This window comes from Oncorhynchus nerka, linkage group LG20 (genome assembly GCF_034236695.1).
Source record: "Oncorhynchus nerka isolate Pitt River linkage group LG20, Oner_Uvic_2.0, whole genome shotgun sequence".
Classification (NCBI taxonomy): Eukaryota; Metazoa; Chordata; class Actinopteri; order Salmoniformes; family Salmonidae; genus Oncorhynchus; species Oncorhynchus nerka.
The window spans coordinates 30,557,795-30,573,606 of NC_088415.1; the positions used below are offsets into that span (position 1 = coordinate 30,557,795).

General features: G+C 40.3%; 1 protein-coding gene across 5 annotated transcripts in view; it reads right to left on the minus strand.

Moving 5' to 3' along the window:
• Positions 1-1,285: 1,285 nt before the first annotated feature.
• The window catches only part of nadka (NAD kinase a), a 37,623-nt gene continuing 23,096 nt past the window's right edge, over positions 1,286-15,812 (minus strand). For 3 of the 5 annotated variants that reach the window (XM_029622042.2, XM_029622046.2, XM_029622048.2), the window contains 9 exons: positions 9,930-10,059; positions 9,580-9,688; positions 8,987-9,072; positions 8,716-8,818; positions 8,452-8,561; positions 7,732-7,831; positions 7,075-7,232; positions 4,400-4,482; positions 1,286-4,023 (listed from right to left, as the gene is read on the minus strand). In XM_029622042.2, the coding sequence (XP_029477902.1) occupies positions 3,876-4,023; positions 4,400-4,482; positions 7,075-7,232; positions 7,732-7,831; positions 8,452-8,561; positions 8,716-8,818; positions 8,987-9,072; positions 9,580-9,688; positions 9,930-10,059 (1,027 nt within the window). In that variant the 3' untranslated portion in view covers positions 1,286-3,875. Of the gene's footprint in view, positions 4,024-4,399; positions 4,483-7,074; positions 7,233-7,731; positions 7,832-8,451; positions 8,562-8,715; positions 8,819-8,986; positions 9,073-9,579; positions 9,689-9,929; positions 10,060-12,021; positions 12,368-15,812 lie in introns of those variants that run through there. The other 2 variants (XM_029622045.2, XM_029622044.2) reach the window with 2 other exon arrangements.

A 15,812-nucleotide genomic window follows, 5' to 3' on the forward strand; every position in this document is an offset into this window, starting at 1 on the left:
TGGGACAACAAATTCTGTCAACATTTAGAAAATTGTACCGACACTTCCTGTTTCCTTCACAGCGGTGGTGATTTTTTAAATTTGGGGTATGAAAACTGGATTGAACTAATCAGGGTACTTATGTTTCTCTCTCCAGTGTTAACAGACGAGCAGTAAATTGCTTTTGTGAGAAGGAAATGGCTACGGTTACACAGGACGGATTAGCTGTTTGTAACAATTTCCCAATAATTTTGTAACAACTCTGGTTCTAACCAATGTTTGAAGTTAGGAACTGGAGAGAAATGCACTCAAAATGGCCATCTGACTGGTCTGTTTTTACTGGATGATTCCACTGCCTGTGTCAGACATAAGAATGTCATGCAAAACATTGTAAACGGATTGTTTTATAATAGCTGTTGAGCATCACCACTGGTTATAATTTATTACGCGAGTCTAGTGTACTACACAGGGTTACTTTTTCACCACATTTTGCCTACTTCTGGAGTATTGTGGCCGATGCTTACCCTTCAGTGTGCCTACAACACATACAGTGAGATACTCGGACACAGCATGCACAATCCAACTTTTGATCACTGAAAGAATTACAGAAATACTAAATTAAGGCAGTTATTCAGCACAATTATTTTATTTTTAGGGTCTGCTGCTTTTACCATAAACCTTTTAGCAAATGATCACTTACCTTAGTAATATAATTAACAAGTATTCAGTGGTATTGTAATACAGCCCCATCTATGTAATTGACTGATACGTTTTATACTGCCAACTTTTTATTAGCATTTGAGATGTATCCTTTGTAAATAAGACATTCTTTTATATACATTAATGTATTAACTATTTGACATTTCAATTTTCTACGCACTTAAAGGAAATATCTTAATTGAAGTTGATTAATCCTTATATCAATTAAAAGTTGCTCACATTGTTGATAGCCCGTTGACGTGATCTATCTAGGTTTTTTGCTGCACTATGATAATCATTTGGTTGACCACCCATTGTGTTTTTGTAAACTACAGGTTCTCAAAATTACAAAACAAAATCGTTGCAGTAAACTCCTTTGTTGCTTCATTTTGAAAATAAATACAGGAAGAGGAGTGCACTGTTGGGAAAGAGATTACTTCCTCAAATATTCAATGGGTAATAAATCATAGGTTGTGGTCTATTTCCTTGTTCCTAGACACCTACAAAAGGGTTCAAATTCATCAGATGAAACCAACATGCAGCAAATTAATGTCTCAACAAGGCATACCAATAATACCAAACAAATAAATTCACACTTGCCCGACAATTCATTGGCTCTCTGTTTATTAAAGTGCTCTGGAAAAATAGCAGAATTCATTTCAGAAACAATATTTACAAAACGTACCATTACAAAAGAGTTATAGGACCACAGAGCTGTAGAAGTCTACAAAACAAAGTGAGAAGCACTTGAAGATTAGACTTGACATAGAAAGCATCATAGGAATAAGGTCCTTCATCCAAAAGGAACCATAAAGGTATCACATTGGGGAAGCTTAAATGATTTCAGTGTAAAAATCTTGGTTCTTTCGTTATCTATCGGCTGGTTTGTAAGGCAAAGTCCACGACTGCCATTACTTCAGTAGAGGATACACTGTACTCACTGAAAAACAAAGTATAGTAGCAAATAAACACATTTCTTTCAAATGTTTGCTCTTATAAAACGATATCCCCTAACAACTGAAGGGACTGTCATTCAATCTTGATGAACAGACTCCACTCCAAACTCAATTGTTAGAGGAAATTAATATTTTTCTACTTTAAAAGAATAGATTGTGAAACTAACCTGCACTGAAGCCTTAAGACAATATCAATATAGAAAAAGTAGCAAAGATAATTATATTTCAGCAATGATACAGTGCAAACTGGTTAATAAACATATAGGCTATATAAAAAAACATCTTATTGAAGCATCATAAATGAGAAAATAAAGGAATGATTGATTGACTAGTTAGAGTGAGCTGGTCCTCTTGCAGAGTGTGGTGCGCTGGTATCCAGAGCATAAACCACTTTTTCCATTGGGGGAAATGTCACTTGCCCATCGAACAAGTACATTAACACGCAAATTCATAAAGTATTAAATTCATATCAACTATAATTAGTTGTCTCTAAAATGAACATCTGATAGTTAAAGATTATATTATAACTCCTTGATAAAATGTTATATGAAAAACATGTCAATTTTATCACATCGTATTTTTTAGCACCCCCCGAAAAGCCAATTAGGAAAGAAGAAAAACCCTCAAACCATCATATATTTTATTATATTATCAAGTCGATATTTCAGAGCTGGTCCGTCAGAGGGGGTGAGAATTATTCTCATTTGGTAAGGTAGGCCAACACCTACAACTGGTATATGAATGCCTTCAATCTCTCATCATACTGCAATAAGTCTGTCACCATAGGTCAGGGACGGACAACCCTGGTCCTGGAGTGACACAGGCACAGCAGGGTTTAGGTCCATCCAGGCACCACACCAGACTCATCACCTCGCCAACTGAGCTAATTATTCAATATCATTAATGGGCTAAATTCCATCTATCTGTCCTCCCAAGTCTAAAGCAAATATAAATACGTAAACTATAAAAACCTGAGGTATCCACGGCACTCCGGGACCAGGGTTGCCCTACCCCTGCCTTGGGTGGTAAAACCCTGTAGAATCACAACTGCCTTCATTGTGAACAACGAAATTACCTTGAAATGAATGACATAGTAGATCTATGGCTTTACAGTGAAAGGCAATGAATACAATCAAGTTGTGGTTTCATCTCACCTGGAATGGACTTTAGTTCTTAACGTTTGTTCCATACTGTTCTGGCATTTTACATGGTCAGACACTACAACGTTGTTGTAAACAGAGTAGTTAACGTAAGATGAACATGTACAGAAGATTCTCAAATGGCTTGCACTGCAGACAAACTGCAGAGAGAGGAATACTGAAGATATGATTATGCTACACTTGCACTAAGCTGTAAATACGATTAAGAAAATTAAAGTTATGTAAACTTTAATAAGCAATTATCTATGTAATAGTTACAAGTTGAAGGCACAATCTACACATTTAGTTCATTATTGCAGAGTAGACGCAATTATTCTGCTTTTCCTGAAGTAGTAATAATAATACCTAATTTTCTGTTAGGGATTGTATAAAAAACAAATACATTTAATTCCTTATCCCCATTATCTCCAAGAACATTGGTTCTTGATGAACAACCCCACTGACAATAGTCACGACATCTGTTTTCTATGTTGAGGAGCTTGGCAGCCCCTTAGCATTCACATCGCTCAAGCTAAACAAAACAACGTCCATGGTTTAAGAGGAGCCGAGGTTTGTCCCTGATAGCCTGTAGACGCCATGAAACAATAGACAAAGTGCTAAAACAGACCACATTATATCTCATGGGCCAACTTTAACAATCATTATCAGGAGGATTGATATCATGGTTTTGATCCCTAGCTCAGTATTACTTTGTCTCATGTCTGACTGAAAACAATCCAGGTTTAAGTTAACCCGTGAGACTGTTTGTTGGCATAAAAAGGCAATTTCGACAATCTTTTTCAAAGGGCGTGAAATTCTTAACAGTAAGGGATGATTCATTCTAGAACCAAAACAAAGTAATGCAAACCATCTCTGGAGGATATTAGTTGCAAATTTACCTGATGGAATCCAACTGAAATCAATGGGTGCATTCCAGATATAGGATATCAAAATATCATGTTGACGTCGTATCTTAGTATGTTAAAACACTTGTCCAGGTATTATAAAGATCGGATTTCATCAGTGAACTGTGCAGAATCTGTATATCTGGAACGCACCCAAAGGGTCAACATAGCGTCACCGGGAGGCGAGTTTGTTGGCCTCAGAATTCTTCCTCCTCTGAGCTGAGGTAGTTCTGCTTCTTCCTCACATTCCAGTGTAAACATTGGCTCAGGCTCTCAAACCAGTCGTTCACGGGGTCCCGGAAACAGATGGAGGGAACAGGGAAGCAGGAAGTAGTGATGGTAATGCTGGAGATGACAATAGGGAGATAAAGAGCAAAAACCGTCAAGTCGCAAGTCTTGAGTGGGAGGCATACCAGGTATTCACAATCATCCAAAGAATTACTTGAAAATGTTACTAGTAAATCAATGACATGGGCTGCGAGCATTTCAGCAACAAGGAATAATTCTCTCTGCCTACATAAAGGAAAACCTGTACTGAACATTGTGTGACATGACCTTCTTGGCTTGAGTCCATGAAACGGGTCAATATAATTACATAACTGTGTGTATTCAGGCGACTTGCGGAAGTGTGTCAGGCCATCTTCCATGTTCATCAGCATTTGATGTTCGTGGTGATTTAATTAAGGGGTTGCAGTGATTGTGGGGTCAAAAGGTTGCCCACCTGTCTCCATGGCAGATCTCTTGTCTCTTCCTCCCGTCAAACGACACCCAGGCCGTATTTCTGGCGTCACGTGACAGCATGATCTGAGCGTGACAAACGGAGCAGAAGAACGACCAGTCAAAGACAACAAAAACTCTTCAGCAGGAAATGCTCTGTTAAAGTGTGTGTGTGTATTACAAGCAATTCCCATCACCTGTGACAACTGAAGGGTACGCATTGTGCTAGCTGTGTGTCAGACTGATCATTTCTTACCGGTCATTGCCTGTGTTGTCTTACACAAATGTGTTCTGGAGAGGAGTAGTAAATGCTAATGGATTGTGGAGAGGAGTGGTAAATAGATCATGTCTATGTTGAATGTGTCTGTATGAATTTGCGTGAATGTACAGTACCAGTCAAAAGTTTGGACACCTACTCATTCAAGGGTTTTTATTTTTTACCATTTTCTACATTGTAGAATAATAGTGAAGACATAACTATCCTCGACGATGTCATCTACAAAATAGCTTCCAACACTCTACTCAGCAAACTGGATGCAGTCTATCACAGTGCCATCCTTTTTGTTACCAAATCACCTTATACCACCCACCACTGCGACCTGTATGCTCTAGTCGGCTGGCCCTCGCTACATGTTCGTCGCCAGACCCACTGGCTCCAGGTCATCTATAGGTCTATGCTAGGTAAGGCTCCACCTTATCTCAGTTCACGATAACAACACCCACCACCCGTAGCACACGTTCCAGCAGGTATATCTCACTGATCATCCCCAAAGCCAACACCTCATTTGGCTGCCTTTCCTTCCAGTTCTCTGCTGCCAGTGACTGGAACGAATTGCAAAAAAAAAATCACTGAACTATCAACTATCTGAGCAGCTAACCGATCGCTGCAGCTGTACATAGTCCATCTGTAAATAGCCCACCCAATCTACCTTCCTCATCCCCATACTGTTTTTATTTTATTTACTTTTCTGCTCTTTTGCACACCATCATCTGCTCATTGTAACTATTCTCTAAATTGTAACTATTCGCTCCTATGGCCTATTTATTGCCTACCTCCTCATGCCTTTTGCACACACTGTATATAGACTTTATTTTTTCTACTGTGTCATTGCTTTGTTTGTGTTATTGGCTTGTTTATTGTTTACTCCATGTGTAACTCTGTTGTTGTCTGTATCACACTGCTTTGCTTTATCTTGGCCAGGTCGCAGTTGCAAATGAGAACTTGTTCTCAACTAGCCTACCTGGTTAAATAAAGGTGAAATAAAAAAAGATAAAAAAAATATGGAATCATGTAGTAATCAAAAAAGTGTTAAATGAAAATATATTTTATATTTGAGATTCTTCAAAGTAGCCACCCTTTGCCTTGATGACAGCGTCGCACACTTGGCATTCTCTCAACCAGCTTCATGAGCTAGTCACCTGGAATGCATTTCAATTAACGGGTGTGGCTTGTTAAAGTTCATTTGTGGAATTGCTTTCTTCTGATTGGCTCAAATGCATTAAGTTGTTTTGTGACAAGGTAGGGGTTGTATACAGAAGATAGTCTTTTACCAAATAGGGCTAAGTTCATATTATGGCAAGAACAGCTCAAATAAGCAAAGAAAAACAACAGTCCAATACTTTAAGACATGAAGGTCAGTCAATCCAGAAAATGTCAAGAACTTTAAAAGTTTATTCAAGTGCGGTCGCAAAAACCATCAAGCGCTATGATGAAAACAGCTCTCATGAGGACCTCCACAGAGAAGCCCCAGAGTTACCTCTGCAGAGGATAAGTTCATTGGAGTTATCAGCCTCAGAAATTGCAGGCCAAATAAATGCTTCAGAGTTCAAATAACAGACACATCTCAACATCCACTGCTCAGAAGAGACTGCATGAATCAGGCCTTCATGGTCGAATTGCTGCAAAGAAACCACTACTAAATGACACCAATAAGAAGGAGACTTGTTTCTTGGCCCAAGCACGAGCAACAGACATTAGACCGGTGGAAATCTGTCCTTTGGTCTGATGAGTCCAAATTTGAGATTTTTAATTCTAAACGTGGTGTCTTTGTGAGACGCAGAGTAGGTGAACGGATGATCTCTGCATGTGTGGTTACCACTGTGAAGCATTGAGGTGGTGTGATGATGCTTTGCTGGTGACAGTCTGATTTATTTAAAATTCAAGGCACACTTATCCAGCACGGCTACCACAGCATTCTGTAGCGATACGCCATCCCAACTATCATTTATTTTCAACAGGACAATGACCCAACACACCTCCAGGCTGTGTAAGGTCTATTTGACCAAGAAGGAGAGTGATGAGTGCTGCATCAGATGACTTGGCCTCCAAAATCCCCCGACCTCAACCCAATTGAGATGGTTTGGGATGAGTTGGACCACAGAGTGAAGGAAAAGCAGCCAACAAATGCTCAGCATATGTGGGAACTCCAAGACTGTTGGAAAAGCATTCCAGGTGAAGCTGGTTGAGAGAATGCCAAGCGTGTGCAAAGCTGTCATCAAGGCAAAGGGGGGCTACTTTGAAGAATCTTAAATATATTTTGATTTGTTTAACACTTTTGCTCACTACATGATTTCATAAGTGTTAATTAATAGTTGATGTCTTCACAATTATTTTACAATAAAGAAAACAGTAAAAATAAACTTTTGACTGGTTCTGTATGTGTGTGTGTGTGTGTTTACCTTGAGTTCCACCCCAGCAGGCACTACGATGGGTCTGAAGGACAATGAGTGGGGGCAGATGGGAGTGATCATGATGGCCGGCACGTTGGGGTGGATCATGGAGGCTCCGGCCGCCACCGCGTACGCCGTGCTGCCCGTGGGAGTGGACACTATCACACCTGAGACAACACACAGACACTACTTTGAGCACAACCCCAAAAACACTCAAGTGACACACGCCTACAAACACCAACAAGCTGAAAGCATTTCCAAAATTCAGTAAACCATTACCGAAGACAAGGGAAATACATCAGACCCTGAGAGGCTTCCAGAGAGGGAATTACTAGGCAGTGGTGAAGGACAGATGGGAGAGTTTGGTCTATGCTCTACTAACAAGGCGAGCTGCAGTCCAACAGTCTGCAGCACAAATAGACCATCAGTACCACTGGTGCTTGTTTGCACTCTGGGCTTGAACACAGGCAGTGAGCAGTAGCACAAACAGTATGACGACCAGTTACAGCATCTAAACTCTAATACTTAAAATCAGAGCTGCATGAACAATAAAAGTGTATTATATTAGTGAAACATCTTAAGTGGGAAATAAAAGTGAAGCAGCCAAAACAGATGGGGTGTAATCCTTTAAACCAGTAGCAGCAGGTTGAGGAGTTTACTACTCACCGTCTCCCTGTACCGTGGTGATGAGGTGTCCATCTAGGAAGAGGTCCACGTTGGAAAGGTAGGACGACGGGCCTCTGTCCACCACCACCTCATTTAGCACCTGTTGGACCAAAACACCCAGAGCCATGTTAACCAGAGATACTGCACTAGCCAAGTTGTTAGTCACTTTGGGAACCCTTTTTGAACACAGCCATATGTTATGACTTGTCAAAGTCCACTCAGTAGGAAGTATGATGACACAACTCAAACATCCCACGCAGCTCACGTACATTAACTCCATGGTGTGATAGGCCAAAATGGCAGCAAATAGCGTGGATTGTTAGAACCTTCAGAAAAACAGGGAAACCAATCCTTGTGAAGGATTACATCAAACAAATAAGGAGGAATTGAAACAAGCCCTGAACGATTGCTGCCACCCTACACACCCCAGAAAAGGTGGTACATTTCAAACTTCCTGGTGTTTTATCACCCCACTGGGATCTGTGGTCAGGCCTGTGGCAGTGGGAATATTACCAGAGGAAACGCCTCATGTCCGCTACATGCACCCGATGACTGCATGTTTGTTCAACACGTCGCAACAATAGGTGAACACCCAGTGACCACACAGTAAAGACAATAAGCATGAGATGTGCCAAGTCATCATGATGCTAGCAACCTATTGTGGTACGAACCATAATACTAGGATGACATAACCAGCCAGGTGTATGGTGTAGAGCTCACCTGGTACTGCATGGATTTACGGCTGCCCTCACTGTCACCGTTCGTCATGATGATGCCCTTCTTCACCACTCTCACCCGCAGGCGACTGCGCAGGATGATGGCGGTGTTACCTGCTCAGCAGAAACACACACCCCAAAAGAGAAACACACACACACGTTAAACCAAAAGGAGCACAAAGAGGTTAACCTTAGCTGCTAGAAATGAGAGCACGGCTCCTGTTATTGAAATTAGATAAGGCAGAGGCTAAAGGAAAACACAACGTACCCTCAATGATTTGGGTGACCTGAGACTGGTATGTGTCAAATTTGAAAGGTGTGAGGAAGCCCAGAGAACCCAGGTGGAAGGCCATAACAGGTGGAACGCTCTCCTGAAAACACAGAAGCATACGCACGCTATGGAATAAGCTAAATTGATACAAATCAATACACAACCAAGTTGAGGAATTATTTTAGTACAATTCACACATAGTACACTCAAAAATGTATAAATCAATGTGTTTACTATACCACAAGATGTTAATATTGTAAATGTATACCTGGAAGAGTGACGATGCGTAAAGTAAGGTCCCATCTCCACCAAGACAGATGATGAAATCCACTCGATTGGAAATGTCATCGAGATCTAAACAGTGCATACAAACACATTAGGATCATGTCCGTAAGAGAAAGCAATACTACTTAAAGTTAGAGTTCCATAAACAATCCTGACACTACATCACTAGCTAGAGTCACACAGATCAATCTATCATCAATAAGGATTGTATTCACTAGGCACCAAATGGAAGAAAACAAACTAAAATAGGGAGGAACTAAGGAAAGGGCATACCTAGTCAGTTGGACAGCTGAATGCATTCAACCGAAATGTGTCTTCCGCATTTAACCCAACCCCTCTGAATCAGAGGTGTGGGGGGCTGCCTTAAATCAACACCCAGATTTTTCCACCTTGCCAGCTCAGGGATTCGAACCAGCGACCTTTTGGTTACTGGCCCACTCTTAACCGCTAGGCTACTTGCCGCCCCTAAACCTCTCCCATAAGATAATGCATACTCATTTTCTGATGTAAATAAAAGTGCTACGGTGTGCACTAATCAATACAACCCAGTCCTCTGATGGCTAGTGGTCTCCTCACCTTCTCTGAAGGTACAGAACTTCTGGATGACGGCCCCAAAGCTCTCATCGCCCGCAATGGCTGTGTCCGCCAGGACCTTGCTCTCCACATAAACAATCATGTTTTTCTGCTAGAACAACGCACAAGTATAAACATATGCATTAGCAACATGCACATGTAATCACCCTTTAGAAGACGAACGGGTCGACATGATGGGAAAAAATATTCTCAGTCACTAAAACCTCTGTTTTCAGGGACTTCATTGCAGACTTTAATGAAACGGAAGTAATATACCACACAGGTCACTAAGGTGCAGAAAGCTATAATATGAGACTAGATGGACTCAGCAAAAAAAGGTGCAAATGTCCTACCTCTGTGAGAAAAACACACAGCTCTTTGAAAGGCTGCAGTAGACTGGCATCCTGGATCTTCTTGACGACAAGGACACTTTTGGGAGGCTTGTTCCACGTCAGCCTCTGACTGGCTGGGTCCTGAATGTGCCTGGATGGCGAGAACGACCACATTTAAATCAATACCTTTTCAAAATGGTCATATTTGACTGGACAATTTGATCACTTATCATCTGATCAAAGGGATTGCAGCAATAAAGAGAAACATTGAAATGTTGTTCCTTAATATAGAGACATGCATGACTCATTGACCCAATCGGGCTTTCCAACATTATACAATTTTGGTGGAACACCATTTGTAAACATACAGCTAAGAGCAATAGTTGACAAGTCATTGCTCACCTTGACATCTTGAGGTACAGTATGTAAATAAATAGTTTACACATTTGTAATTATATCATGGTTGCTCACTACTGTAACATGGAAGCGTTGTGGCTGTGGAACATTTCTGGTTTGGGCACGGTGAGCTCTCAATAGCCTTGTTTTGAGCTCTTGTTGGCTCAGTGTTACTTCATACGGTTTGTGTTTGCCCAGTTGGATAAGAGGCAAGGCTGCTTAACACCTATCCTATTATTGGCCAGGGCTTAGTCTAGCAACATCAGAGTTCAAAAGGGTCAAGACAGGGACCAGTACATTTACATACTCATCACAGGGACCTCGCGTTCCAACCAAGGTGCAGGAATAACACCCCGATTAAGGGTACAGATTGTAAATGCTTTGGTGTCATAATTCTAGGGCTGGGAATTGCCAGGGCCCTCACGATACAATATTATCACAATACTAAGGTGCTGATACAATATATATTGCTATACGATGGTCCAAAGATATTGCGCACCATATGTCTGCTGCAGAGAGACAAGAGAGCCATGAAAACGAGTTTTGATCAGTCATGGAAATAAGTGCTGAAAACAAATAGGCTCCCTATTTAAAAAATAAAATGGAGAACAAGCTATGAAGGAAAAATACTGGAGTTTGAGCAGGTACAGACAAACAAGCTAAAAAATAATATTGCGATAGTCAAAATTATTCTCCCATCACTACATAATAAGGAAGTATTTTTCTTGTCAACTTCCACTGTTGTATTCGTTTCATATTTCCAAAGTCATGTACATTTTTGAAGGTTTACAGATGCACTTAAATACTTTATCAATTGTTAATCGGTAGAACTTGCACTTGCCATTGATTCAAAGTAAGGCTACTTGTAATTTATCATTACACTTGCCTGTGATTGGCTTTATCAGTCATTGTAGACTTTATGAGCTGGTTAGACATTACCTTAAGTGAAAACTCAAATGGCCAATTCAAACAAAAACCCAAACTAATCCACAAGTAGCCTAATTTAGGGAAAACCATAGTTAGGCCAAAGATGTTTTTATAACTAAGCCAAGATAGACCACAGCCTGTCGTTTCCAATGGGAACAAATTAGTCAGTGTGCAGAACAAACGAGGTGGACGAGCTAGCGAGATCCTTTTGGCCCGTTCTAGCATGCAACTGCATATTTCTGTTAGGGAATGACTACTCTGATGTACGTGTGTGATACAACTCAATTCACCTTTACACTCCTAAAGAAAACATTTATTTATTTATTTTTTTGGCAAAGGGTAAAGTCTACAAAAAAAAACTTAGTCCACACTGCTCATAACAGATTCTAGCTTTGGGAACAGAAAACTGTATTAAGATAAAATGTTTAAGTTTATGAGAAAACATGCAGAAGGTCAGCCAAAATCCATCTCCTTCCATCTTCAACCACTGGGCTTCCTCTCACTACCATATTTGGTAGTGAGTGAAAATGCCAAGCGGATGCTTCACATTTACACAGCCAGTGAATTATCATTTTTCTGTGGTTAGGCTGTCTGTTGACCTTGTGTAAGATCAAATTGTTCTTTTGAGATAAATGTTTCACATAGAAAATGTGTTAAAACAAAACTTACTGCCAACAATAGAAGACAATGCAGGTTAAAAATTCAGTCAAACATTACTGGCACCACCATGTTCCTGTTGAGAAACGCTGTCAGCAGACCGAGAGACAGAGAGGAACGAGAATATTCTTACCATTTCCACACTTTGTTGTCGCTGTTCTCCAGAGCTTGCGGTTGCACACACTGGTTGAATTTCATGTCTGCCTGCATGTGATGAGGCTTCTTCTAGCAGAGTGGAAGGCACTAACTGCCAGGTTTTGCCTTGCTACCTGCTCTTCAGTCTACCGATTCCACAATCTAAAGCAAAACAATTCATTCTGCTCTGTAGTCTTCCCATGAGCTGTATTCAATCTCTCCCCCTCATTAAAACACCAGGAAAGCCAAACTAGTCACTAATTCTTCTTGAATTGCTGTCCACACAACAACGTCTAAAAGTTAAATCTCTATTCTGCCAGTCATCCAAACCGCTCACTCATCTTAAGACAGACCTGAAAGATGACATCACCACAAGTAACGCCCACAACCACTAGACCTGCCCCTTTAAGGGAAGACTACCCTCTCATTGGCTAGCTGTGTTATGATATAGAACAATGTTCAAGTGGATTTTCCCCAGGTAGGCCAACCTAAAAGGTTTCCTAGGGCATATACAGTAAGAGCTAAATACTTTCAACTACCACATACTGGTATTTTGTTAAATAAAATAAAAAAAGAGCCATCCTAAAACAAGAGCCTGTCAAAGACTGCTCTTTGTCATACCAGATATATTAAGGGTGTCGATTCTCTCTATAGTCCATCACTACACAGTCCCCAGTGTCTCTGTCGGTCTCTCTTACACACACACAAAGAAAAATGCCCTTCCTATTAGGGTTGGGTAGTTTAAATGGACACACCCACCCAGACAAGGAAATGGCTTACCAGGGAAAAGTTATAAAGGTGTTATTGCTTATAGCATTGAGTCATGAACAGACTAATTAATGCTAGACCCACCGTCTTCTGAACTTCATGCCATTTTTTAAGTCATATCTCCCCCCAGTCCTGGACTTTTCCTAAATAAGTCTATTTAACACACTGACATTGTAAGAATTTCGATAACAAACAGAATGTGTTAAACATTTTTAGGAGGACGTCAGTTGCCTGCCCAGCTGATAATGGCCCATCAAAACTAAACCTAAACAAATTTCACACATTTAATAACAGATGTTATCTATAGACAAGATTACCTTAATAATAGTCTGACGGGTGACAATCAATTGTCAAATAGTGAATGAAGAGACCACACACACACACACACACGTGTTCACCTCTCCAAGAGAAAACCCCTCTTCATTCCTAGTCATGGCTAAAGAACCAATTAACACTAGAATAGCCAGGCCTAAACGAGTTCAATAGCCACACCCTTGGAGCATCTTATGATTCAATTTAAATATAGGCCTACACCATCATAAAGTAAGAAACATTATTATGCTAATAAAATGTATTTTGAAATAACAGAATAGCATATTTTGAGTTTAATCAACATGTAGAATCGCCGGGAAATGAATAGAAAATGTAGGCCGATGTTCTGTGGTCAGAGGAGAAAGGATGACCACCCGCGCACGGTTGATGTTCATGTTTGTATGTCTTCCCTCTAAAGCACACTATCAACCTACACTGCTACTCAGTTATGTATTTATCAAGGAGTACTGGTAGGCAGTGGTGTAAAGTACTTAAGTAAAACTACTACTTAAGTAGTTTTTTGGGGGTATCTGTATTTCATTTATATTTTTTACTACATTCCTAAAGAAAATATTGTACTTTTTACTCCATACATTTTCCATAACAACTCAAAGTACTAGTAGTTACATCTTGAACGCTTAGCAAGACAAGAAACTGAAATTGATGCACTTATCAAGAGAACACGTGGTCATCCCTACTGCCTATGGTCTGGCGGACAAACTAAACACAAATGCATCTTTTGTAAATAATGGTCTGAGTGTTGGAGTGTGCCCCTGGCTATAAGTAAAAATAAGAAAATGAAGTCTGGTTCGCTTAATATATGGAATTTGAAATGTATACTTTTACTTTTGATACTTAAGTAAATGTAAAACCAAATCCTTTTAGACTTTTACTTAAGTAGTATTTTACTTGGTGACTCACCTTTTTAATAGAAAGTTACTCAAGTAAAATTATAATTTTACTAGAGTATGACAATTGAGTACTTTTCCCAACACTGCTGATAGGCAGGCTGTATCAGTTTTAGAGGCTCTCTCTGCTACTTATAGCCAGCCCAGAGGCTTTGCACCTGAGGATGCTGATCCAATCTAATTCTATTTGTCACATGCGACGAATACAACAGGTGTAGACTATCTTGAAACGCTTACTTACGAGCCTTCTCCCAACAATGCAGAGTTAAGAACATTTAGACAAATTTGCTACAAAATAAGTAAATAGTAACAATAAAATAACAATAATGAGACGAAATACAAAGAGTACCGGTACCTAGTCAATGTGAAGTGGTACAAGGTAGTTGAGGTAATATGTAGATGTAGGTAGGGATAAAAGTGACTAGGCAATCAGGATAGATAAACAGTGCAGCAGCATGGTACGTAAAGAGTGTGAAAGTGTATATATGTAAGTATGTGGAGTCAATATGCATGTGTGTGTGTGAACGTACGTAGTCACATTTCATCCATTATTGCTGCTTAAAGCAGACAGTATAATAACCAAGTTACATGATGGCCCGAGTCAAGGAAGGCTCTGGCCAATCTAAGGGGCTGCCAAACTGCTTTGGTAAGAGTCTTTCATGAGCTGTACGCAGACTATCCCATAATGTGTGATCTTGGCCTGTATCCACAAAGCACCTGAGAGTTGAAAACCAATCGTAAGTGCTGAGAATAGAGATATTTTAATTATACTCTTATAGGTAAAAAATAAAAACTAAGCCTGAAGCCTATTCGGCAGATATTGAGGAGCCCTCATGAGCTGTCCATTAAGAGTTACCAGCAGAATTCTTGATTATCGATAAGGCAGTAAGTGAGCGTTTCACGCACCATACAGGCAATTGATTTGGAATAATATCTGTATATTTCTGTATGATCAACCCATAAAAGGAAATATCTATGTGACCCCAAACTTTGTAACGGTAGTGTACATGCAACATAATATCCCACACTTTTGACAATGATTTGAAGGTATATTTCACATGATATACCGTCACATCACACTTGTGTTTCGATTTAATTCAACTACACCATGTATCACTATTCCACGTTGTCCCTTTGGAACGTAAAATCACAAAATCTACAGCCGGCGATGACTCCTCGCGATTGTTGCAAATTATGGGGAATAACCAATGTCAGAGCATAATAACATTTTCCACAATCTCAAATGGTCTTGTTCACCAGCTGAGAAACTTTAACGAATATATTTTCACTCCGAGTGTCTGACCAGTGTCTTAAAGGCCCAGTGTAGTCAAAAAAGTAATTGTCCTGTGTTTTACACTACATGACCAAAAGTAAGTGGACACTTGCTCCTCGAACATCTCATTGCAAAATCACAGGCATTAATATGGAGTTGCACCCCCCTTTGCTGCTATAACAGCCTCCACTCTTCTGATAAGGCTTTCCCACTAGATGTTGGAATGGAGGCAAGTCCCCACAGCAGCCACAAGAGCATTAGTGAGGTCGGGGGCGATTCGGCCTGGCTTGCAGTCGACTTTCCCGTTCATCCCAAAGGTGTTCGATGGAGTTGAGGTCAGGGCTCTGTGCAGGCTAGTCAAGATCTTCTACACAAAACATTTCTGTATGAACCTTGCATGGAACTTGGTAGTGAGTGTTGCAACCGAGGACAAACTATTTTTAGCACTGCTTCAGCACAGTGGTCCCATTCTTCGAGCCTGTGTGGCCTACCACGATGCAGCAGAGATGTCTAGGTGCAACATTTCCA